The sequence below is a fragment of the Polypterus senegalus genome, chromosome 11 (genome assembly GCF_016835505.1).
Source record: "Polypterus senegalus isolate Bchr_013 chromosome 11, ASM1683550v1, whole genome shotgun sequence".
Classification (NCBI taxonomy): Eukaryota; Metazoa; Chordata; class Cladistia; order Polypteriformes; family Polypteridae; genus Polypterus; species Polypterus senegalus.
This window is the reverse complement of record NC_053164.1, coordinates 123,391,869-123,419,680: the sequence shown is the minus strand read 5'-3', so window position 1 is coordinate 123,419,680 and position 27,812 is coordinate 123,391,869. Positions and strand designations below refer to the sequence as shown.

At 35.4% G+C, this 27,812-nt stretch overlaps 1 protein-coding gene across 1 annotated transcript in view; it reads left to right on the top strand.

The window, feature by feature from the left end:
- Nucleotides 1-5,854: 5,854 nt before the first annotated feature.
- slc25a37 (solute carrier family 25 member 37) overlaps nucleotides 5,855-27,812 on the top strand; it is a 34,226-nt gene continuing 12,268 nt past the window's right edge. The window contains exons 1-2 of the mRNA XM_039769595.1: nucleotides 5,855-6,147; nucleotides 25,856-26,084. Of these exons, the coding sequence (XP_039625529.1) occupies nucleotides 5,956-6,147; nucleotides 25,856-26,084 (421 nt within the window). The 5' untranslated portion in view covers nucleotides 5,855-5,955. The remainder of the gene's footprint in view (nucleotides 6,148-25,855; nucleotides 26,085-27,812) is intronic.

The following is a 27,812-nucleotide window of genomic DNA, read 5'->3' as shown; positions in this document are numbered from 1 at the left end:
TCCTTAGGTCTTTTGGTAAAGTTCCTTTCATTATCATATGCAAATCAAGCCCAAAAACACATCCTTTCCCTGTAGAACTTTAGTCAGCTGTACTTTTGTCTATCTCCTTTAACTTAAACAAGTTCTAATGATCTCCTGTGTTGTCATTTCATACTGTCGATGTGTCTTCAAGAAGTTTGTATTTACTTATGCAGAGGTTTTAACATGAGAGAAGATCTTGTCACTTTGATTATGCCTAACATGTACTGAACTTGATGCTTAAAAATGGATAGATGTAACCAGTTCAGGAAAAAAAAACACTTCTTGAAAATGGTTAGATTTTTTTAAATATTCAGATTTAATTTGTAGATGCACTGGTGACATTGATATATCCCACAAATTAACTTACACACTGCGGTGGGTTGGCACCCTGCCCGGGGTTTGTTTCCTGCCTTTGCGCCCTGTGTTGGCTGGGATTGGCTCCAGCAGACTCCCGTGACCCTGTAGTTAGGATATAGCGGGTTGGATAATGGATAGATGGATGAACTTAGACATGTTCTTTGTAGTCTTGTGGGTCCCCTCCTGGGACTCCAGGTTGTTCTAGCAGTCCAATGACATGTTATTAGACTGTTAACTCTAAATTTGAACAGTATGAGCAAAAGAAGTTGTGCACATGAGTGTGACCTGTGATTTACTGTCCAGGATTGATTTAAACCGTGGTAAGTCATAGTGTCTGCATATACAAAGTCTAAATTTGGCCCTATCATGGAAAAGTTTGGTTTTGAAAGTGAATTGGAAGATGGACCAATCAAACTTGGTTCATTTTATGTATTTTAACACCATGTTTTGAAGGTTTTCAAGCTAAACAAACTTTCTGCTACCTTACAGGTTTAGAGTCCAGGGTTAAATTTCTAGCCCAGTAACTATGTTCAATGGAGTTTACCCATTTTACCAATGTTTGTACATATTTTTTTGATCAGTATCCACACACATCACAGTTATGTGTAATTTAGACTGACTAATGACCTTCCATTGAACACTGTGTGTGAATGTAAGCAATGATTTCAGGGTATGTTCCTGTATTACACCCAGTGTTTTCACTATAGTCTATCACCCTACCATGACTTTTTATTTGAATAAGCATGTTCATGAAAATAGTGAATACAAAAATACTTAGTCTAGATATCGAATGATGGAATGAAGTCACATAGAATGTATCCACCTCTTTTCTTAACCCATATTTCTATTACAGAATTTCAAGGGGGGACAGAGACAATTCTGGAAACACTGAGCAGAAGGAGGGAACCAGACTGAGATGGGGTGCACGGGTTTCATTCACAGCTGGCAGTTAGATTTACTATTTGACTTAACTGTATGTTTTTGGAATAGGAGAAGAAACCAGAGTACATGGGGAAAACTTACATGGACAAGTGCAGGACATGCAGCCTCATGCAGATCTGGTTAGGAAAGAAGCTCTGATCATCAAAGTTGTCAGGCAGCAGTTCTAGACATATGCACTCTATAACCACTCGCATGGAATTTAAAAGAATGTTATACACAAGGCTAACACATTCAAGGAGCTAAACTTTGTTGTGCATACTTTTCCTCCTAGCTACATTACAATTACAGCATCTTAAGGTGTGCATTTATTTATTTATTGCATTTTTCCTTTCCTAGGTGTGCAACAGAAAATAATATATATACCTGTATACTGTATGTCACTTGACAATGAATAAAATCTTTCTGCATATTTCCTTGTCTATGGTAGAGTTTTCTGGAATTTTTCCGTTACATACAACCCCAAGACTACTCTGTGAGCTGTGAATTCATGCTATATTTGTTCATTGCAATCTTGAGACCCTTTTATTGGTCTAGCACATACAGAATGTCAGCTACTTAAACAACATTTATTTATATAGTATATTTGCATACAAGAAAGTAGCTGAAATGCCTTACAGTAACAATTTTTAAAGAAAGTTACATAAAGAAAGTGAAAATTTATGAACAGTTACTTATAAAAGTTTATTTGAAACAATACAGCCAAATGTCCAGAACCAAATGAGAAACAAAATGTTCAGCTCAATAAACAAAAGATATGATCAGATGGGCAGGGAAGAGAGGAAAACAAAAACTCCAACTGGCTGGATGCTGAAGAAAAGAAAACTCCAGGGATTTCAAGGCCAAAAGACTGCCCAGTTTGTTCTCGACATTCTACAGTACGTAAATATGTCACCATTATAAGGAGAATCATTTTATCATCTTCTTAGCATCACAGGCAATTGCAACATACTTTGCTTGGGTGGCATAGCACATAGCCACCTAGAACTGGAAAAATAATATAAATAATAAATAATAATAAATAATAAAAATAATATAAAATAAAATAATACACCGAAAATTAGTGAATAGTGACCAGTCTGTAAAGTAGCGAATAAAACTGAATAATTTTGAGAAGTGCATTATCATCAGTCTTCTGAGGCTGAATGATAAGCAAAGTGTATGGATATAATAGTTTAAATGAAGTGAAAAATGGTAACTTGAAAAACCACTGCATCACATGACAGCCTGACTGTCACAAATCTAGTGTCAACATTTTCTATCATTAAGTGATGAAATGTAACCTCCATCTTGGTTATCCCTATGTGTTGTGATTTAGGTGAAGACAGAAGCCACAAAAGGTTTTGTTTAACATGTCTGTTTACTTCACTGTAATGCAAAACATGCACAGGGTCTGATCATATGCATGCCTTTACAGCAGGCATTACAGAATTCTTTAAAAAAAAAAAAGTTTGAAAACATCAAATATAACAGGTATAACATAACTATTCTACAAAACATGTAAAGAGTTTCATCACCTGAATGCCCTATAATACAAAATATATTTAGATTTAGTGTTAAAATAAATATTATTAAACTAACAAAATAAATGCTATGGGAAATGTAAAGAAAAACACACAGTGGCCATTACAGAAATGTGTGTGTCCAAACAAACATGTTCTTTTTCCTTAGGAAGGTTCCATTTACAAGATGGGGTATTGGTGTTAATTACAGCGCATGCGCCTAACCTCCTCCTCCTCACAGTATCTCTCAGTCCTGCAATGGCACTGCTCCCTACTTCAATGAAACTTAACAAAATGTCTCTCGGCTATTTATTCATTACAATGTAATTAAAATAAGAAAAAATAATAATACTGGAAGGTTGTAAATGGAAAAATGGAACGGTACTTAACCTCAGTTACACAAGTATCTACCACAGGATACAACAATATATTGTGGAAATCTCGTCACCCATAATACTACATTTTGTGGCAGACCTACCTTACCCTAATTACTAAAGCAGAATATGTTTTAATTGGTTGCAGTCTTCTGACAATGCTTGCATAATATCAGAATCATTACTGGGAGAGTCAGATCCCTGATAACATGTGTGATATAATATGAGACACCACTTATAGTTTATTTCATATCTTCTGCAGATCTTTGCAGAGGAACAATTACCTGCAATGACTATGTTCACAGTACTATGTTTTTTGTTGAAAAACACAGACATTAGTTCCTATTTTTGAACTTTCATCCACACTACCCCAAAGTTTTTATTTAAAATAATTTAATGGTCCCTACAATTTTGCAATAAATCCCATTCCTTCAATGATTTTATCATGTGCCTGTTGTAGGTGAATGGTATGTCATATGTATTTTTTGGTCGTTTTAGTATGGACAGAAATACTTTTAAGTGAACAAAATACAGAAAATTTCCTAATTAATAATATGTTATGTATTTAAATCAATGCACACACCATCTTTCTGAATTTGAATACATTGTTTGTCCATTTTGATATAAAATACATATTTTTATTTCTGACTGGAGACTCGATATATGGGTTCCAGCATGTATTTTTAAGGTTTCCTTACTATATTCAAAGTACGGCTCACAGCCTTAGTCTTAGTTACAGTCTGGTGGTTATTACAAAAATGAATTTCATTCTAAATGAAACTTTTAAAAGCTATTTGGAAAGTCTGTTAGTCGTATAGTTTTCCAGGAAATAAATATTATTTTCCTGTGTTTTTCAAGTTACCACAGTCTCCTCAATAACAAAATTATAAATGTGTTTAATTATTAAAACCTCTGCTCCCTTTGACATCTTAAGAAAACTGTAGATATCTGTCTGTTCTCACTGATTTCTCCATCCTCACTGGCCGTGTGACATTCCTGTACAACACCTATTCAGCTTCAGATCATAAAGCCCGGAAGAAGGTGGTCATCATTGTTCTTTAAACACTATGTACTATGTATACATGATGATAAACTTGAACTTGGAAGGCAAGATCTTCATCAGTTAATTGAGGACTTAAATTTCATACATAAATAATACATGTTCCAATTAAAAATGTACGAATATGTCACAGCATCCATGAAATGTCAACAAAGTTATAAAAACTGTTGTACGATAGAGCATATTATCTGTGTATCACAAATTTACAGGCATACTCATCTATCCAGTTTTGAGGGGAGACAGTGGTAGTGCAAGTGTGGGAGCACTTTTCATATTTTACATTTAAAATGCTGACATTTTTTCCTAAGTAAATTTAGATTGGTACTAACCTAATTGTTGGTTTTTGATCCTTTATTTGATCCTTGATACTGGAGACTGAAATAAAACCAAATATTTCCGTAGAATTTAGGATGAAGTAAATGAACCCAAAACTATATGTAATTAACATACATCCTTGTCTAATATATGGATTATTGCATTATAAGTACAAAAAATGTTTTAATAAAAAGATTGACCATTAGTCCTACAAAATTCAAGAAAATAGCAACTCGAAAATATCGTTTGTTACGTTCATTTTTCTCTATTAATTTTAGCAGATTACGCATTGACACATTATTTCTGCCATCCATTGATTGATATTTTCAAATATGCCTAAATTGATTCTTTACGCCTTTCAAACAGCTTTGGGGAATATCGCATAAGCCATCATTTGTAATGATTCACCATCGCCAGATTTTACTTCTCTTTAGCTATCTTCGATAATCTCTCAGTTGCTGAAAAGTTGACTGACAGAAAGTGTTCTTTTTTAACTTGTTGCTTGTTTTAAATGTATTTATTGTGATGTTGAATTTTCACTGTAGAGTTTGTTTTGTGCGTTTGTTCCCAAATGTGTGAACAAAAAATTATCAAAAAAAAACTGCTCCCAAAATTGTGAAAGGTGGCCCAATGCCGTTTGACCCTTTAGGGTAAACGTTAAACATCACAATAAATCCCGTTCATTAGGGAGTATGCCAACTTTATCAGGCAATTTGAGCCAGGTATCTGAGCTGAGCCGGCAAAACTCAAATGTAGTTTAACAAAACAGTCTGTATTTTCCACTCAAATGGGCGGAAATGGTGGCCAGGCAGGATATACGCATTCAGGTCTAAAACCGCGGATAATAATAATAATAATAATAATAATAATAATAATAATAATAATAATAATAATAATAATGGATCAATCGCATTACGCATCTTACATTCGTTGTAGAATATTTTGTCTTGATAACGTAGAATAAGTTATAGACTACAAAAGGTTTGTGAATAATAGGTGGGTGGTTACGAATATATAGCTAGGAGGGAATAAGTAGCTAACTTCAGTCTCATGTAAAATGAAATCTCAAAAATACAAATACTGTACGTTAAAACATTCTCTTCCATGAGCCTGGCACGATCGGCTTCCTTTCGATTATTGGTTGAAATTCTTCACAATCGAAAGAAATGTTCAGCCGCCGGAATGTCTTGTTTTATTGTCATTGGTTTATTTCCCTGTCAATCAAATACTTGGCGGTGGGACTGTCTAAAAGTTGTTTTACGCTATTGGTTGCATTGCTCACACTTGTGTAACTTCGCGCGTGACGTCAGCGCGTGTTGGGGACGCTGGCGTAATCCGCTGGGGTCTGGCTACACAGCAGCAACCGCGCCTGGCAGCTCGTTGACGGATGGAGCTCCGAGTTGAGCCTGTGCCAGCCACGCTGAAGATGCCTGATAAAAGTGAGGGTCGCGAAAGCGAGCTCACCGAAGAAGAATACGAAAGCTTACCTGCCAGCGCATCGCCAGCAACGCACATGACAGCTGGAGCAGTGGCTGGTGTACTAGAGCACGCGGTCATGTTCCCGGTGGATTCTGTAAAGGTAGGGGTACCAAGGAATTAAGCTTGGAGTCTCCTGCTCACGAGCACACCTAGCTGAACTCCGAGTTCAAAAATGTGTTTGGTTAAAAGCGCCCGGTGTGTGCTTACCTGTTAGTGGCTGCTTGGTCAGTGAAAACTGGAGCCAAATCGAAGTTTAGCGGAAATACTGAAAGTAGTGGACCATCTTGTTTCTGTGCTGCCTGTCTCGGTGTCACTGCAGCTCGTAAAGAAGTCTTTCGTTCTTCACAATCACAGTCATTTGCATCTCTTACACGTAGTATGACGGTGACTCATAAATAGTTCTGGATAAGGACAGGTAGACGGCATAACAGCGTCTTTAATACAAAGCCTGGTCAAATTCCTCCGAGAATTAGAAATTGTTCCATGTAAATGCTCCCTTTTCTAAGATGGATCACTGTGAGAGAAATATTACCGAGATTGTAGAGTGGCATAGGGGCTTAAGTTTAAAAAAGGTTTTACATTTATGTTTATTAATCTGGATTGAAGTATACATGTGTCTAAGTATATTGTCGAGAATCTAACAAGACTATCAATGAGTTAAGTTTAAAAAAGGTTTTACATTTATGTTTATTAATCTGGATTGACATATACATGTCTAAATATATCGTTGAGAATCAAACAAGACCATCAGTGAGGTTAGGTCTAGCTGATCTCATGGCAGAGAAAACGTTAAAATCGTATAATCAAAAATGTGTTTAATAAAGTTTGAAGTGCTGAATAAATATGTGAAGATGAATAACCAACACGTTTTGGGCCAGCCAAGTGACAGTCAGACCTCCTGTGTTCCACAAATGTTAACCAGGTATACTGGACATGCTAGGATGTAGGACTTAAAAAGTTGCAGAGGAGAAGCAGCATTCGAGTTACATTATTAACAGCTGCAGTGACAACTGAGATGTTAACTGGTGTGAGAAGCTATTAGGAAAAATGCATGTGGTCAGTGAAAATGCATATATACTGGAGAATAGAGAGCAGGTTTGAATGAAAAAATAAATGGCGTATATAAGATTCTTAAAGAGAAACAGTGGATGGAAATGTCTGAGGCAGATTAACTGTCATACAGCTGTCTACTAATTTAGTTATTCATTATAATAAAAATAATAGCATGATTATGCAAAGGGTGTGTATACATTTAGTGTGCTCTGTAAGTACCATTACAGCCAAATAAAAATAGCTTTTTTGTAATATGCACAAGCTGTTCAGATTTTAAATAAAGGATGCATGCGAAACAAAAGTACAAAGTGTCACATTTTATTTCTGCTTATATCTAATATATTTGTTTTCAAAATTTGAATGTCATCCACTTTTCCGCTTCATTTCCACTCATTCTAGATAATATTAATCAATGATAGGTTAACTTTTCAATCTAGTAACTTAGTGACATTATCAAGCTGTTGGTTTGTTGTTTTGAGATGCTTTGTCCAGTTATTGCAACGGCTGATTTTAGCATCTGTTTGTTTTGTAGGATGTCTCACTTAAGTCCAATTTTGATTTAGTGTGATGCATGTGTGTGATAGTTTTACTTTAAAACGAAAGGATTACTTTACCAGTCAAAGAGTTTTTTTTTTTTGGGGTTCGGGTTGTTGTCTTACTACATGATGAAACACTCACTAATGACTCTGTAAAGATTTTATTGTCTATACAGGCAAACTAGATGTTTTTTCCACACTTTCCAAAGGCATTTTTGCATCATTATTAAGGATGGGATACCGAGACCCAGATGCAGCCATGCTTGCCGTGATGCTATCACCATAACATTTTAGAGGCTAAGTGGTATCCTTTGGTACAGCTGCAGTTCATTTGTTTCTCCATACTTCCAATGTTGTATCAGTTTTATCAACGATTTCTTTGTTTCCTATGCCTTTAACATTTTGCTCCAGGAATCAATGTGGGTCATCTTTGCTCATTTAAAAACCACTGATGTGACCTTGTTGAGGTAATTATAGGTTTGCATCTCAGGTGTCTGTCAAAGTTTTTTGACAATAGTGCATTGTAATGCCATTTGTCTTTCACTGTAGGGGTTGTTGGTGATTGCAGTGATACATTAGAGTTTTTCGTCAAAATTTTCCTGTTATCCACTGAAGGTTATTTAATAGGCTTACTTGTCTTTCTGTTTTTCTAATCTTTATCACAATATTCCACTTTATTGTTTTTTTTTTACAATGTACCATTTACGTAGTATGAATTTTGCTATTTTTTCATGGGCAATTCCTTAATAACCATGTTGGTTTAGCAATACTTATTGCAACGGCAGAAATGAAAAGGGGGAGAAAATGTTTAATCCTACACTGCACATCTAATTCCATTTATATGTGAATAATTTATCCAACAAACAAATGAGCTAGAAGAAGCACTTGGCAGCCAACTGTCATAACACTTAATGGGGATTGGAAGACAAAAGTGTCATTATTATAAACCTGTTAAGAATCTAAGTACATCTATATCTTTTCCTCATTTTCTGATTGGATTTAATATTATCAGTTCCTTGTGGTATCCTACTGTAAATGCAACAATTTCTATGTGTCAGTGTCCATTGCTGAGTTTATATGGCCTTGGAAAGCTGGACTCTAGGACTATAAACATTTTACAAAACTTTATTATAATTAAGAAAACGGTATGCATGTGTAACATATTGTATCTACTGTGTGATGTTTGTTCAGCTGGCATATACATTTTCTTCCATATTTTTGTTCCATTTTATTTCATTTTACAGTCTTTAGAAAGTTCGTATCTCTTCACATTTTGTTACATTGTAGCCATATATTGAAATTGTTTAAATTAATTTGTTCTTTTATCAGGCAACACTCCAGAATGACAAAGCAAAATCAGTGTTTTAGAAAATGTTGTAAATTTGTTAAAAAAAAAAAAAAAAGAAAAACCTGAATGATCACATTTACAAATGTTTGCAGACCCCCTCCTATGACACTTGAAATTTGGCTCACATGCCTACCATTCTATTGATCATTGTTGAGATGTTTCTACGCCCTATTTGGAGTACACCTGTGGACAGTTCAATTGATCATAATTAGAAAGGCACTCACCTAGCTACTGTATATGGTAAGGTCCTACAGTTGATAATGTGTATAAGGACTAAATACCAAGTAATGAGGTCAATGGAAGTACCTGCAGAGTGTAAGAAAGAGACAAGACTTTGTTAAAGCACAGATTTAGGGAAGCCTGCAAAAAGCTTTCTGCAGCATTGAATGTTCCCAAGATTATTGTGGCCTCTATAATTTTTAAATGGAATATGTTTGGGGCAACAATGACACTTTCTAGAGCTGGCAGACTGTCCCAACTGGGCAATTGGAGGGAGAAGGGCATTGGTAAGAGAGTTGACCAGGAATCCAATGGTTGGCAGAGCTCCATGTGGAGATGGAAGAAACTTCCAGAATAATAACAACCACTGTAACACTCCACTGAGCTGGGCTTTATGGCAGAGTGGCCAGCAGATGCATGAAAGCCTACTTGGAGTTTGCAAAAAGGCTCCTAAGGGACTCTTAGACTATTTGAACCACGTTTCTCTGATTAATTGGCTGATTGGCCTCCGTTGCAAATGTCAGGTCTGGAGGAAATCACTTTAATTAGTGAACACCATACTGGATTTACTGTGTAATGTGGAAGTACATTTTATAAGTGTTAATTGAAGCTAAAAATGTAATGTTTTGAAATGTGTTGCAAAAATAACTAGACTTTAATCTCTTAATGCTGTACGGTTGTCTGTTTGAATATGCAATAGTGCGAATGTGCATATTCTGTACTACATCACACTACCTGCCTATTATAATTTTGCACTTTTATTATATATTTGGTTAAAGAAAATTGCTAACAGCAATCAATTTTCCCCTGTGCAGGCATATATTCCTGCAACATCCTACAAAACTCTGCTGTTTTTATTTTAACAGAGACACTGGATTTTTTTAAAAAATTCGTCTTATTCATTTTGTCACTTCACGGTATATATTAATTTTAAAGTAATTGTGAACTCACTGCGCCCAACAGTATAATTTGTTCTTCTATTGTCATTCTTGCCCATCTAGAAAATGGTGTTTCCTTCCAAATCTTTTTTTCTGTTCAGTTGTATCCAGTTACCTTGAAAATAAGACCTTTATTTTATTTATTTTTTTTGGACTAACCATAACATGTTTTAAGATGCACTACTAAGAGAGGTCAGCCAGTAGTTTGGAATTTAATAATGTGGTTTACATAGTTTCTGCTGAGTGATTTTTGCATGCCACTGAAAGTGCATGGCTAGTACGGTAAGGATAAGCATCACAATGTGTTTCATAGTTTAGTGTTTGAAAAGAAGCAAATCTAGACGTTAAATTTGACATTTAATTTTTACATTTTTGCCAGAGCTATAGTACATGATAAGGCAACACAAAACTTCAGTCATAGTATGAAAATATTAAAATTGTTTAATATTTTGCAGTGTATTATTTAGCATTTTTGTGATTCACAATATATTTTGCATTATTATTTCTTGTTTATTTAATTAAATAAATTTAAGTTAGCTGAAATAATATTCTAATGGGAAAATAATAAGAATAACAATTGAGTCAGTTCATACCACTTAATTTTTCAGTAGTAATTTTTGATTTAATGTCTTTCAAAAATCTGTTCACTAAGGCCTGCAATACTTGCTTAGGATACATAATATGCACTTTTGCGCATCCTGTAAATTTAGGTTGGGGTCGTGCCTTGCGAGAGAGCCCTTAACGCTTGTCGTAAGGCTGTCAACGTAAAGCAAAATACTGTATATACAGTGCTATATTGCACAGTCCCTACATGTATGTTGCCATATAAAGGTACATGACTCCTTAAATATACCATTTTACAATAAATGATCAAACTTTCATATATTCATCAGGTTGAAGTGCTCTTGGTAAATAAACTGAGTACACATTACTGTAATTTTCTGTATCCCCTTCTTTTTTCTTATTTTTTTAAAGACACCTTATCTTTTTCATTTTGCTTGTCTTACTGTTCAAACCAGATTTATATTTTTGTGTAGGTGCTTACAAGATGTGTGTGAACACTAAACCTGAATGTGATGAGTAATTTTTCCTTGGGTTTCTAAATAGCATCTTTGTTTTTCTTTTTGGAACCCTTTGACTTCAGTTTGCACACTTAAAAAAAATCTGAATTCACCTCTACATGAAATTTATATTAGTTTTCAAACATTCCTGTCAGCTGCTAGGGAGAGAGTTACATCAGCCCGTTCCTGTAATTGAAAAGGAGAATAGCCTTTATGGTGTTTAGTTTTTCTCACTTCAAAATGAAAACGCTGCTGTATTTTGTGTCATGAATAGCCTGATGCTGCTGACTGGAGATACCCGAAATTTTTAATTCCATTTTGACTATTCACACTGTAATACACATTTGATATCACCATATTTTGATATTGTACAAGTTGCAATTTTCATATCAAACTATTTCTTGTCTGCAACAACATTCTGTAAACCAAAATGAACTTCAACACTTAAGTTAGATGGTCAGGTAATTTTGGAAAAGAATCGCTGAAATTAGTTTTTAATTGCTATTCATTGTTTTTTTCCAATGTCTTAATTAACTTGTCTGTTGAAAGCTGTTTGATGTTCCAAAAAAGAAGAAACAGCTGCAAATCATGTATAATTTAAGGTTGCTACAGTTAGTGCTCCAGATTCAGATCCCTTCCTGGTCACCATCTGTAGAGAACTGGCACATTTTCAGTGCCTATATGTTTATTTGCTTCCCGGGCTGATGTGTCAGTTAGATTAGTTGGCCAGGTATCTCAGGGTTGACCCCTGCCTTACACTCAGTACTGTCATGGTTGGCTCTGACTTTTTGTAACACCGAGCAGGAATTATGTAGTTTTGGGAAGCAGTGTGATGAATAAATAATTTAATACATGTTTAAGCATAAGCCTATGCCTTCAACAGCCTTGGAGCTACTTTTGCTAACTCCCTTTGTAACATGTGTTGCTCTTTTTGTATGCTTAATCATTCTTCAAACACATTCTCCTTGGTAGATTTTGATTTATTTTGATTAAATATGTAGGACTTTCTAATTTTGAGGTGCTTATAAAGATTATAATTATGAGAATGCTTGAGCATTGTTTGTTTCAGGGCCCAGCCAGATTTGCATATCAATCCAAAACACAATAGATTGTAAAGGAAAACCACTAATTCTCTGTGCTAACATACTGCATACTGTAAAAAAAAATGCCAGTGAAAGCATCTAAACAAACCAATGTTATATAGTTATTGTGACTTGTTAAAAAAATCACATTTTTATACAGAGGAGGAAAACTTTTATCTAATAGTGTAGATGACTAACGGTATGTTTAATTTCCACACATGTCTGCTTGGTTATGAGAGAATCTGCTTTCAAAATTATTACATGTCTCAAAACTGACATTTTGTGCAGCATAATCAGTAAATCACATTTGTTGTATTTTTGCAAATGTCTTTAATAGATTAAACCATTGAGCTACTGTTTACATTAAACTTTCCCAAGTTTCCCAAGATGTAAAAGAGGCATTTAAAAATAAATAGTCAAGCAACTTTTTCCAAGCTTCAGTATACTGTCGTAATGGTATCTTATAAATCTTATGAGATTTTACTGATATCTTGAACTACAGTATGATAAAAAAATCCGAAGCAACTCTTGGGAGTAATAATAATGATGTTTCATAAAACACTAAAAGAATTCTAAATGCTTGCATTTCTAATGTAACTTTACATAAAGAATTCAAAAGTGAGTCCTTCTTAAGTGTTGCTCTTACTATTAATAATGAGTGCAGTGCAGAGGCAATATTATGCAAAATTTGTAAAGGACACTCCTAATGTCCTTTCTCTATCAAAAAATGAAATTGCCTTATCCAACACATTTCTATAACACCTGCTTCATATATTGCTGTAAGTTATTTAGAATCTGGAATTAGTATAAATAGAGACTGGATATTTGCCTTTCTATATATCTAGAATCTGTATAATCTAAAATACTTTTAATAATGTATGTGGGTAAATATGTATTTTTGTCTTGGCATTTATATGTTTTTGAGTTTGACATGAAGCAAAGCTGGCAATCACTGAAATGTCAGTAATCAGATAGATGTCTGTAAAGAGTTTCACCAAAGGAGTGAAAAAAAAGTACAGGGTTGACAATCAGTACTGGTGTGGAGATACTAATTTGTAGTAAGGAAAAAAGCCATGGTGGATTGGGCATACGGTGTAAAAGATCAGGGCTAACTAGATAATGAGCTGTGGTGAATAAAACTGATATATAATTCAGGACCTAGTGGCAGAGAACATGGAAACAGTGTGTCTCACCAGTGAACATGTTTATGAACTGAATTTGTGGTCCAAGCTGTGTAAACCCAAGAAGATGACTGCTAAACACGTACCGAGACTATTTATATAAGGCTAGATTTTGAATGGGTATATAAATCTGACTGCCAGTAACAAGTTGCTAAATTATTTTTACTTCTTTGTGAACTGCCACATTTACATTTACTTTAGTTGGCTTTTTGAAAAGAAAAAATTGATTTCTGTTACATACTTTAAATTTCAAGTACAGTAGTATATAAGAAGACCAAAAATGTGAGGAGACCATTTAGTCTATGAATCTCTTCTGGTTTGCTAAAAGCTAATTTGCCCCAGTATCCCTTCCATATTTTGTGTATGATATCAAGGTTTTTGCTCCTACTATTTGACTTGGTAAATTTTTTCCAGACAACTTTTTTAGACTCCCAAACATGCCACACAACTGTCACAGGTTCCAGTAAACCTTTTATTTATTTATTAAAACGTATCTTTATCACAGTACACTTCAATTCCATTAAATGCAATCCACTACTGTTTCTTTCTTTCTTGCTTGCTTTCTTTCTGTCTCTTCTCTAAATGAGCTTTTTCTCACTCTCCTCACAGCCCTTTACTCTCTTGGATGAGGAAGACAAGCTTCCTTTAAACAGGATTTCTTATAAATCACCAATATACTGTGGAAACACTTCTGGGTTGATCACACAGATGATAGCAAAGAAGCTGTATCCCAAGAACTTTCTCCAGTGGCACTTGGGTCCCTGCAGGGCTATATGCTCCAACTATAATTTCAGACAGGAGCAGCACCAGAGGCTTGCTGCCACACCACATACTGGAGGAACATCTTACTCTGCAGGCAGTCCTCCATTGCACATCAGTTGTACTGGTTTCCTGGGCTGCCAGTTCATTTACGTCTTTCTTGACACTACACCTCCCTTTAATTTCCATGGTGTCCTTGAGTACATAATTCACCTTTTACCTTAACTATTGCTGCTGGATCAACTTCGTTAGTATTATTAAGATTTATGAAAACTGTAATTAGGTGTCTATACATCTGTTTTGCTCAGTAAAAACCTATAAAATATTTCTAAAATATATGTATAATATTTTTACTACATTGTGCTTATATTAGTACTAATATTTATACTAAATAGTGTGTATTTTACACTTCCATAATATTAAGAGTCAGATAAGTAATGTGTTTGAGTTGGAGACTGCACTATATATAACTACAATTTTAGGCAGCTGAGGTGGTCCAGACCATTCCTGCTTTAATTAATTTTTTTAAGTTTATTATTTAATTCTGGAAAACGTATACTTCTATGGTTACAAATCACTCAGCAATACTATTAATAAGCACAGAGAGGTTTTTCTTTTTTCCTTAGATACACTGTTTTTAAATGAATGTGATCTTATTTATTACTATATGCAATTTCAAATCGTCTGCTTTTGCTTTCTAGCCTGAAGGAAGAGCCAATAATGTGTAGTCATGCTGAGACATATCTCCTAAACTCTTGCTGTGGTTTAATTATTAAAGTGTCCATACATTTTGCTTTTGAAACTTTTTACTAATTTAAATAATTTGATAGTTTCATGGCTATAGAATACTGTAGAAGCATTGTTTTGAATATGAGATAGAAATCAGATTTGTTTGTTGATTTGAGTAATTACTTCTACCTAGTTCACATATCATACTTAGGGTAGCGGGTCCTGTAAAATGCATTACATTTAGCTGCAGAAAGTGCACCCAGTGTAGCAAATATAATGTAGAAATTCACCTATACTTCCATCCTTCCACTATGAAACTTGATTTAGAAGGGTTTTTTGAGGTGGAGCCTATTCCAACAGCATTGGGTGAATTGATTCTAATTGACTTGGTGCAAATTTCATTTTGGAAAGGTAACCTAAAATAATTTGAATGTGATATATGTAATATATGATGATGTTCTTATTAATGGTCTTGTGATTCTGGGAAATAGATAGAATTTTTCAGCCTTACCCAAGACCGACCTGAGTGATGTCCTACTGATTCTTTCTGAATCACCGAATGGTTGCCAAAGGTGCCTGTTGGGTAGTCTCCGGTCACACCCAGTCTTTGTTTGGAACTTATGAGTGTGTAGACAGCACCTTGGCTTTGGTTATTAAATAGCAGCTCAGAATACCTTTTTACCTCTGTTGTGTTGTATCCATTAGACAGTTTGGTTGGTACAATAATAGCTAAATTGTGCCAGTATCTCATGCCGTCAAGTAACAATGATACAGTAGAGTATTATCCTTGATATAATGCCTAGTGAGTCTGTTTTAGACTTTCATGGCCTTCGGTATATGTATGTGTCTAGGTTGAAATCTTTGTATACTGAATTTGTTTGTTAACCTTAGCATTAGTCTAGAGCATCTCTTGGGCTGTAAAAACAGTGCTAAAAGTGTTGGTTCCGAGTGTCCCCTCAAAAACAGAATAGACACGTCTCATGTCCCGGTAATCGTAGCCCCGAGAATTACTCGGGCTGTAAAATTGCTAACAGCGTTCTTGCTGAACGTTACTCAGGCAATGGTACATGCATGTCTTACATAAGCACTAGGCCCGAGCGTTACCCGAGCAACGGTGTAGACCTGTCTTCTTCTAGCCTCATGATGGAGCCTTGTAAGAAGTTAAGAAGTGTTTTTCAGAAGTCCAGGTGTTGCATGCTCTTGACAGTGATACAAGCAGTGATAATGAGAAGCCTTTGATGACAAAGTTAATTTTAAGCAGACAGTGAAACAGAAAGTGATTCTGATGAATCTGAAAGTGACACTCATGTCACTCAGACCTGAACAGTGTGCTGTTCAAAAGCTGATTGGTACTGAAGAAAATCTGCAATGAATCACGCTACTGTTGACCAGACTGTGACGTTGGATTGTGCACATTTTACAGTAGAATAATGAGATTTAATAAAAAATATCAGTTTGGATCAAAAGTATAATGCTAAGGACATTAACTCCTATAAGGATTCTGAATACAAGCTTGTCTTAGATAACAGCAATTTGGCAGTTACGTGTGAGCACAATATTTTCAGTCCCTTGAAATCAGCTTAATCAGCAACTGGCTGGATGTAATTATCAGTGTTCTAAGTATGTGTCGCAGTCATGCTGAATAAGAGAATGTAGCTGTTGGGAGGAGGAGGTGACACTCTTAGTAATCCCACAGCAAAGACAGTTTTTGTGCCATCATCAATCCTTTTCCAGCACTGTTAGGCATCATTATCAAAAACTGAGGTCGTCATAGTGTATATACCCATGGTGCATTTTAATTGAAATGATTTGTTTTGTGATTTTTGCAGTGCAGCAATATTGCGTCATTGTTATTTTATTAATCATTTTAAATATTTTTTGTGAGATAAGTAATTAAACATTCCTTTTACCCGATACTTCCATTAACAAACTCTGTCAGTGCAAGTTTCAAATATTGTCAGGAGCAGAACTTATTAATAAGCCAAAGACCGTGTGCAGCTGGATTATGTTGTAATAATGCTGTCTTTGTTCAAAATTACAGTGTAATGGTGAAGTGATAAATTCATTAAGAGGTAAAGTTCACACTTTCTCACATATGGGCTCATTATAAAACTTATTTTTACATTTATTGTTCTGCCCATACCCATTTATCTGACAAGCTATTCAATGGATTCTTTCTAACCACCTCACTTCTTAAAATGGTTTTACTTTTCTGTGAACATAGTTAATTATTTGAAAATTAAATGTAATTTTTGAATTGATTGTTTATTTTATGAACCAAAGGATATAGCAATATAGCCTCAGATGTGACAGTGCTATCTGAAAGTGAAGAAGCGGTTGAAAAGCTCTGTAACAAGTTGTTTAATTTCTACAACTAAGCCTGAAAGAGCATGGCTTCAGAGGATACAGTAGACTTGTGATGATATACAGCAAATATTTGCTTTGTTACATATTTAATTTGGACATTCAACAGTGAGATTTTAGTACATCTTAACCTTGGTTTAAAAATGGATATTTTAGATTGAGTACAGATGATTAAAAATCAAGGGAAGAGATATAAAAGCAATCTTGTTAAGCTGAGCAATTATGTCATTTAAAATCACCTTTCCCTTAAACCAAAAGAAAATTCTTACATTGCTTACATAAACCCAACAGTGTTATCATATTTCTCATTTATATTATAATCGCTGTGTTGCACATTTAGCAGTGAATACATATACCTATAATGCCAAATAACATGTCAGAGAACAATTATTCAGCCAGAAAGAAAGGAAAAATCTACTAATATTTTATCTTTGTAAACAATTTGAAATTTTGCCAGAAATTACTGTACTTATATAAAGTATTCATCTCCAATGGATATTTCTTGTTTTATTATTTTACAACATTGCACGAGCTTTGCACATCTGGACACTGCTGTTTTTCCCCGACTTCCCTTTGCATAACTGTTAAGCTCTGTCAAGATGCGTAGTGACTGTGAGTGAACATCTGTTTTCAAGTCCAGCCCCAAATTCTTAATTGGATTGACATGTGGGCTCTTACTTGGCCACCTTAAGACATTGGCAGAGTTGTTTTTAAGCCATTCTTGCCATAAAGCCATTTGGCTTCATGTTTGGGGTTGTTGCCCCCAATAGGATTAGTCAAAAGTTATTAATTTCTGAGATGCAGTTTAGCAGCTATTTAAAAATTTCAATTCAATCCTTTTGTTAAGGAAACTCTTAATTTATGCAGATGAAAAACAATTGCCTAAGAAGGGCATAATTGACTCACAATTTGCCTTCACCAATGGATCATTAAAGTAAATTCCACATTTTATACATTAAAAAATCATTTTTCACATTCTCATTATGAATGACAGATGTACAGTGTCCACTGTATTTTGTCATACTGATTTTCATCAGCTGGTACTGAATATCTGTTTTAAGTTGTATTGTTTGTAAACATTTCATTAATCATTTTTTGTAATGATGACATCTTCATTGAAATAAGTATATCCTTATTATTATGTATCTCTTTTATTTCCTTCTTAATCTTTACAGCATAGTCCCTGCTCTATCTCAACAAGAAAAAATATTCTTGAATTACTGTACTGTGTAAAATGATAGAATGCAATTGCATTCTTTTGGCTGTACTAATTCATTTTGACATGGGTAAGAAGCTGGCAGGTAGGAAAATTGAAGCCTGTTCAAAATCAGAGTTTTTCCTTATTTTGTTATGTGAGTTTGAGGCAGTATCATTCTGTGATTTGAAAACATACATACAAAAATGTTAATATTTATGTAATGGTGACCATGCTTCTTTATAGTTTGTGGTTGCTCTTAGTTGTGCCTTCACGGATTCCATTACTAAGACTTAAAAAACAAAAAACGTATTTTTTTTTTAAATTTAAGGTGTGTTGTCTCGAAGCAGGAAATTAGATCTGCTGTATTTCTTGAATCTGACTCATCTTCTAGTAATTGAAGTTATGTAATGTAATGTAATCTCGGCTGTTAAGAAACATCAGGAAATGGTACAGATTTTTGTTCTGCTATTTGACAAATAAAGAATGAAAATAGTTTTTTAAAGGTAGAATCTTTGTATTTACGTTGTACACATTCTTTTGATGTTCAGGACAGAAAAACTATTTTTTTTTTAGATTAAGGGAAAAATAATACGTATACAGCTATTAACTTAGACAACTGAGGATGTTATTTATTATTTACTATTCATTTTTTTAATGATTAATAGCAAATAATCTTTGAAATAATTTATGTTTCTTAACGAAAATAGGTTAAATAAAATAATTAAATAACACCAATGATATTGTGCCTTGCTGTAGAGCAGGGGTCCTCAATCACAGTCCTGGAGGGCCACAGTGGCTGCAGGTTTTTTGCTCCAACCCAGTTGCTGAATAAGTAGCACTTATTGCTCAAGTAACACTTCTGCTTCACTTTAGTTGTCTCACTCGTTAAGATTTTGAACCCATATTGCTTATTTTAGTCTTAAACAGACATATTCTTGGTTTTTAATTGCTCCTAATTAGCAATAACGTGCACATGACAAAAGAGACCAGCATTTCTCCATTTAGCTTGTTACCATTTACACCTGTGTGTAATCATGCACTATTGGGTTAAATTAAATACTTGGAAGGAAATTGAAGAGGAAAAAGTGAAGGACTGAGAATTACTCATTCATTTTAGCCTTCAAATCATTTGGATGATATCCTTAGAAAGGGAAAGAAAATCCAGGATATAAGAATTACCTGACATAGCAGAGTTACACTATCAAGCCATGAAAATGAATTATTGGCAAGAATTGCTTTCTAATTAAGCAACCGGGTTAGAACTCCTGCTTTAGAGTGACAAATCAGACAGAACCTTGAGTTTGCTTTGAGGTTAGGTATATTCAAAGAGTATGGTTGCACTGAAAGTGGAAAAACCTCATATTATCACATCATCGTACTCAATCTGCAAAAGCTTTTTTTTTTTTTTTTTGGGCTGATGCTAGTTCTTTGTTTAGTTTGCCAACACAACATTTATTGTCAGTGTTTTAATTTGAGGCTTTTCAGTTTGCATTTCATGAAACTTTACATCTTAATAATGTAGGCCTCATGCAATACAGTACTGTATGCCAAAATATCCTGCATTCATTTTTCTTCATTTTTAGTTCTTATATTAAAAATATCAATTTATTCTTGATATTTGTGTTTTTTTACTTTAAACATTTATATGTACATTGCAAAATATTTATGCCAGATGTCAAAACATTATTTGGCTAAAGATTAGCTAATACAGAAAATTTGCCTGCTTTAATAGTATTGTATCAAGGTGTTTTAATTGCTATCTTACTGCATTCATACAGTTAATCCATAGTAAACATTATAGCTAATTGTCTGTAAGATAAATGTAAGCCTTTAATTATAATCATGCACACTCGTAAATAGATATATGCATCTTCCTTTTAACGCCTGGATTACAAGGATAAGGCAAGCATTTTTTCAAGAGTACCGTTGGATCTCAAGCACCTCCTTTGTAGACTATACCCAAACCTTGCCTTGTTTCTGACACATAATTTTAATAGCAATGCTTTTTTATCATGAGATTTTATTTTATGTATTTTTAAAGATTAGATGTATTGAGTGAAGTGTAGTTCACTGCCTTTCAGTGGTATCATAATGTAGCCTTTTCTTTCCCTTAAAAGCACACCTTTTTACCTCTCCACTATGCTTCTTACACTAGAATCATGTACAAAATTTCTTGCTCAGCCCATTAAGGGTGCACATCTACTCATTTCTTTCTTTTTACACTTAGATGATCTCTAATTTGCATCACTTAAGTTTTTGAGCACTATCTTTCTGTGTAGTCGTTCACCCTCCACCTTTTAATTAACAGGGGAGGAGACCCAAGTAACTGTGGCCTTGGAATTCTGTTGGCTACAGGGTGCCTTTCTGTGGTCTGTAGTTCTCATGAAAGGCAAGATACAAAAGGCTAGGCTGTTATCTCCCATTGCAACCAAAGTTCTTCCGCTGAATAAGCACATTCCTTTTATTATGCTTCTCCTCTTTACCAAACCACACATGCCCAAACCACATTTGGTTCCTCAATGGCCTTATTTAAAAAAAACAAAAAACTTATGCAAATTAAGTTTGCTCAATCAATTTCTGTTGTTTAATGGAACTCTTCTTGACAAAGCTTTGTGAGCAATGGAAGTGTACTTTCCTACAGCTTTTGTTAAATGTTTATTTTTGGTAATGAATATCCAGATTTTACTCTCTGTTGGGTTAGAGATAGCCCCATTACACCTGTTTTGAGTGATTGTCTGCCCCTGCTTAGTCCCAGTAGAGCATCTACTTACCTGCACATGTTTTCAGTGATGCAGCTCCTAAAGTAACTTCATGTGCCACTTGCAAAGCATACAGAAAAAAAGTTATTGATCTATACCATGTGGCACAATGCCTGTATGTTGGCTTCAGAGATGCCAGAGTTTAGCTAGATACCAAGCCATCCATGAAGAACACTGTGATTTATCAAGAAGTATCAGTCATATGTAGGCACTTTTCTGGCACCACCTCCTGCAGGTTCAGCCTCTATTTCAGGAATTACAGTCTCATAAACTTTTGCTGCAGAAAATTAAATATACTGAATAGCGTATTCTCTGCATGTATAGCCAGTGTAAAATGAACAGGTAACACCTAACAGAAAACCATTCATACACAGATAAAATTATACCATTACTAGTTGTCCCCCACAGCTCCAACCCACATAGTAGTTAAACAGGCCAAATTTTAAAAATCAATGAAAAAAAAAAAAAATGCAATTCTAGCCAAGCAGAAGGTAGGTATGCTCCAACATCAAACGTTGGCACTGTATTTGATCATGTTCAGCTCTGACGGGAGAGCTTCCGCTGCGTGAGGAGAAAAGCACGTGGCCGTGATCTCTCTGGCAATAAGCATGTACACTCTAAAACATATGTAGCTGTGATCTCTCTCTCTCTCTCTCAAAAATGTCAAATGTTATTCCTTAACAATCTCTAGATGACAATGTCTATTGAACAAACAGGTATCGCTAGCTAAGCAGAGGTAGACCAACACGAAATGGAGGCTTTCACATGAATGAGGAGGGTTATCAGAAGACTAAAGGAAAGCTGCAAAAGTGGCTACAGAAGCAAAAGGCAGGACTGTAACAACAGACAGCTTCTTCACAGTGCTTTCGCTGGCTATTAGACTGCTGCACTCTGCTTGGCACCATAAAGTAAAATGGGACTTCCACCTGCAGCTAAAGTCACTTCATTATGCGAGCAATTCGCCACGCTGATATTTAGATCTGACAGCGCCATGCTGACGGTGTGTGTGCCCAAAAAGAAGCAGCCTTTGAGTAGCCAAAATTTATACTGGGTGTTACAGAGTCAAATCAAATGTATGTTGTTATTATATTTTAGAAATAATAATAGCAGCAGCTCACTACTCTGTCTCGAACCCGGGACCTTTGGGTTATAAGGCAGGAATTCTTAACTCTGCACCATTTTTCTTTGGTTATATTCTTGAATAAAAGCGCAACATGTTTATTTGCTATTTGGACTAAAGTCTTCACACATTTACCCAGAATTTGTAAACACAGAACACACATGAAATGCATGTATTCCAAATAAAGATATACTGTATTACTTACCCTATACAACTCCAGATCTCACACGCAGGTAAGGATCCTTGGCTTGAGCTGGGAGAAGTTTTTGCCCGAGATGGGACAGCAGGTTGCTTGTTGCTTGTGCTGATCGCCACACTTATAAAACAGAAGACGATGATGGAGGGGTGTGAAGGGATTTAAGGTGGGCCGGGATTGCAAGTTTTTTCATAGGCTTCAGGAATTCTAGTGCTAAGGTAGTTGGGGCATCTCTTGGTGGTAACTCTAGGATCCAATGGCGGACAGAGAGATGAGGGAGACGGTCAGATTGAAGAAAGTGGCTTCAGCGAGTTTGCTCTGTGTTGGATCTTGAGGCTGTCCAATAGTCTTTCTCCTTGGCTTCTACAAATTATTCCCTGCTTGAGCTTTTGCTTCTGCAGCTACTTTTACAGGTTTCCTTTAGTGTTTTGGTACCCCTCAAATGAGTTAGGCCTATGGTGTCAGCATTTTAATTCTGACTGTCTGTTTTTGTTTGAATCTGCTGATACGTACTTGATATTAGACCTGTAAGGGAAAAATTGATTCACATAAGAATCTGCATTCTTATAATTTATGATTCAGTCAATGCATGAACTCCAAAAATATATTTACTAAGAAACATGAATACCTCCAGTCCTTTCCAGATTCAAGGTTCCAGCTCCAATAGTTCACGAGTATTAGCAGGTTGGGCGCTGGAGCAGTGATTCTTCTTCTGATTCCCATTATGTAATCAGCTTTGCGTCATGCCCACCAGACATTTCTGTTCTTCTTTTTCTTTCAACAATATCACCATCTCAATTAGTTTGCTTATACAGTTAGCCATAAGAAAGACATGAACCCTGATAACTTTGCAAAGGTTGCCATTACCCATATTTTTTGTTTCACTGGCACATGTTATGTCATAAGGTTTTGATTAAGACAAAAATCAAGTTTCTAGTCGCAGTGATTTCACAAGTAATAGGTCACATGACAGACACAACTCTTAATATTTTATACATAAAAATGTAGTTCTATTTATTTGTATCCTTTCTAGTCTGAATAGCATTATGTTAAGATAAAACTGCCACACAGGCACAATGTTTTGTGAGTTTATGTACACTGTGTTGTCATGGTTAATGTAACTACAAACTCTGCCAGTGCTCACTATTATGGCATGAAAGTTCAACCAGCCCATTTTTCACTTAAAGCATTTGGACTTGGAGAAGCACATTCTATGTCAATATACGCCAAGCACAACATAATTGCGCATAGTTCAACAAAACATTTTCATTGATCACAAATGTTTGGTTTAAAATTATCTAGGTTGCACCCAGGGCAAGATCCAACTAATGAGTGATATCATCAAACACCTTCATCAGTAGGACATATATTTTGGGAATATCCAAGACATAAACCATTTTGGTTGATATTTGCTTTCCTGTCAGTCTTGGATTTAAAATCACACCTAACAAATTAACAATGGTATTTGAAATTCTACCAGATGTAATTAAAGTAATTATTAGAAATTAATTTTAGATCAGTGAGAAAGTGTTGTACCATCCATCCATCCATTTTCTAACCCGCTGAATCCAAATACAGGGTCACGGGGGTCTGCTGGAGCCAATCCCAGCCAACACAGGGCACAAGGCAGGAACCAATCCTGGGCAGGGTGCCAACCCACCGCAGGACACACACAAACACACACCAAGCACACACTAGGGCCAATTTAGAATCGCCAATCCACCTAACCCGCATGTCTTTGGATTGTGGGAGGAAACCGGAGTGCCCGGAGGAAACCCACACAGACACGGGGAGAACATGCAAACTCCACGCAGGGCGGACCCGGGAAGCAAACTCGGGTCTCCTAACTGCGAGGCAGCAGCGCTACCACTGCGCCACCGTGCCGCCCGTGTTGTACCATATTATTTCAAATTGAAAAAAATCTAATTCCCTTTAAGAGGATTTGTTCAAAACTTTTTCAGAAATTTGAAAGAACCCACTAATATAAAAATAAGTATTCCAGGCCTGTACATAACATTCTTAGTCTAGTTGATGTTTTATCAGAATTAAATAACTATCTTGGTTGTGGCTTTATATTCTTATTACTCTTTTTTTAATTTTGGGTGGGGGCTGAATGCTGAATTCTTTTCTTTGGATTAATTTTGAGAATTTGGCCTATAATGCATGGTTTTCCCTGATCATCCGCTTTCAACATTTCTCCTTTAACAGCATCATCCCCTGGTGGTTTTCCATTCTTTATTTTACCAATAGCCGTCTTTACTTCTGCAACTGTGATATTGCCAAGGATAACATCCAAGTCTACATAAGCTTTCTGAGTTTCAGCTGGTATTTTGGGGCTATGCCTATTAAGGATTTATTTATTTTTTCCAGTTATTTAACTTTTCTAGTTCTTGGGTTATAAGAGTCCAATCTTCATTTTTGATGGGAAGGTCCTGGTTTTGTCTAACTTCCTTTTAATATAGTAAGGTTGACTATTATCTGTCATAGTGTCCACTCCATGTTTTCCTAAAGTTCTTTCTGTGTCTTTATTGCTGTTGTCCACTTAAAAATTAAAATCCTCAATTAGAAGGAGAATATATTTAGGCATGTCTTTCAAAATGGTTTGTGGATTTTTATAGAAGGTGTCTATTTTCCGATCTTCTGCACTTTTTATTGGTCCATAATATACCACCTTGGTAAACGTACTATTTTATTTTAATTATTTATTTATTTGGCTGGCACACTTATCCACGCTGACTTTCAACATTTGAGCCAAAATTAATTATTTTTATTTTCTGGTTTTCTATTTGGAGCACTGATAGTTGAAGTAACTAATTGCTGTTCTTTCTTGGTATACACTGTCTTGTTATTTTGACTATTATATGATGGTGATTTCTGAGTTAAGCTTATGTTTTCCATTTCAAGTCCATTTGGATTATTTTAACCCAACAAAGCTCAAGTTATACCTGTTCATTTCTTTTACTGTTTGTGCTAATCTTCTTGACAGGGAAAAATGGAGACATTCTGATACCTGATTTTGATCCATGTGTTTGGCATTATGAAGTTCCATTTTTGCTTTGGTTTCCATTTTTCATTAGTTTGCTTGTTGTGGCCTGATTTTCCTTTAAAACTGTTTCTGTAGCAGGTTGAACATTTGTACGGGATAGAGTTGCTAACCCCATGTTCAACTCCCTTTCTTTACCTTGACTTGGGACAGGCAGCAAGACTGTGTTTTTGCTTTCTTACTTTTTTTTATTAACATACCTCTTTTATTCTGTCTTCTCAGACCAGAATGCAGAGTCTACAACCAGATCCTAAAGCAAGATACCAGAGTGTGTACCAAGGTCTTAGTCGGATCATTCGCACAGAAGGAATCATGAGACCAATGCGTGGGATTGGCATCACCATGGCAGGTGCAGGCCCAGCACATGCATTATACTTTGCTGGCTACGAAAAGCTCAAGTGGAAACTTAGCAACATCATTCATCCTGGTAGCAACAGTCATATTGCAAATGGTATTTGATTCACTTAATTCTGTTACACCATTATAAAAATGTAATTTAGAAAGTTTTTTATATATATATATATATATATATTTATATATATATATATATATATATATATATATATATATATATATATATATACCGTAGATCCCGGAATACAGGCCGACCCGGTATATTAGCCGAACCCCTTCTCTACCTACTAAATTACATGTATTTGCCGATGACCGGTATTTAAGCCGACCCCCTTCTCCAAGCAAAATTTTCTAAATTTCCTTAAAAGTGTCTCTTTGGGTATATTTATAATGTTTATCGGTGAGAATTTGAGACTGCCGGCATTTTTGATATACAATATAATGTGCATAATTTACCAAAACACCACTCATTTTTCTAATGTACTAACCAAAAAGTTATAAAAAGTGTCAAGCCTACTTCGATTAAGCTAGGAGCATGGCGGCACGCATGGTCGCAGCGGCTCAGGGCTCTCCTTTTCAGTGCACTTTTTTAGTTGTTTTTGTACTTTTTTTTTTGTCCGTGTTTGTGCACGATCGGTTTGGCGAACATCCACTACACCATTCAGAACCTTATAGACATCGGTGTCCAGAGCCACACATCTGTTTCGAGTGTTTTTCATCACACGCACAACATCCCAGACAACATAGCGAGACCAGCGGGCTCTCCGTGGATTGTTGTCGGGTCTAAGAGACAACACAGACGGAGGAGGGAAAGAAAGCAGAAGCGGGGCCGCAGATCTGGCGTTATGCTAAAGCTAAAAAACAACCATACAAGCCCTATACAGAACTTTTTTTCTGCACTGAAGGAACTGCTTTTAATCTCATTGTAGATGCGTATAGTGACAATAAAAGGCATTCTATTCTAGAAACAATTTCATACTGTACTCACCATTTAATTTGACATCTTTGGGCTGCAGTAAGGGAGGAGATATTTCCACACAGTGTCCATCTTCGTTTCGATTGCGATCGCTTACTTTTACCTTCTCTTCCTTCCTTAGCAATTATGTGTCTTGCTTGCATGGTCTTAATGAATTATATATATATAGGTAAATCACTGCAATGACGGAAATTACATCCACAAACACATGTATCTGGGCTCCGACTGACGCTACTAATGCTCTCGGTTGTTTGTTTACAATCGCGCAAGCGGATACACGTGACCGCATCCGTTTAAGAACGTAAGATGTTGATCGTAAATCAAAACAAAAAATTTCATTTTAAACTTCCCGATAATTTATTATAAATTTTATTAATAAAATCAACAACTAAAACACTTTTTTGAATAAATTCTTTATTTAATTTAAAGTACCGGCATGCAAAGTTACTTCTTCATCTGAAAGATGGCTGTGTGGTTTTGTCATTATTTACTTCCGTATTCATCGGCAAAACCGGCATTGCGCTGGAAATCTTGAATCTGAAACGATACTCGTTGTATAAACCGACCCCCAAACTCCAAGCCAAAAATCTAGGACGAAATTCTCGGCTTATATAATGGGATCTACGGTATATATCTATATATATATTTATAGTTTTGTATCTTATCCTTCCTACTCTTTTCTACAAAATTGACTGATACATTTCATTGTTAATTACAGAAAAATGTGATAGTTTACAAGAGTAAAATTAATTTCATTCAAGTGAAAAAATGTATTCTAGCCAGTGTTTATAAGAGTGTTCTTATGATTAAAAAATAATCCTTTGATGAGCATTGACCAATTCCATAATT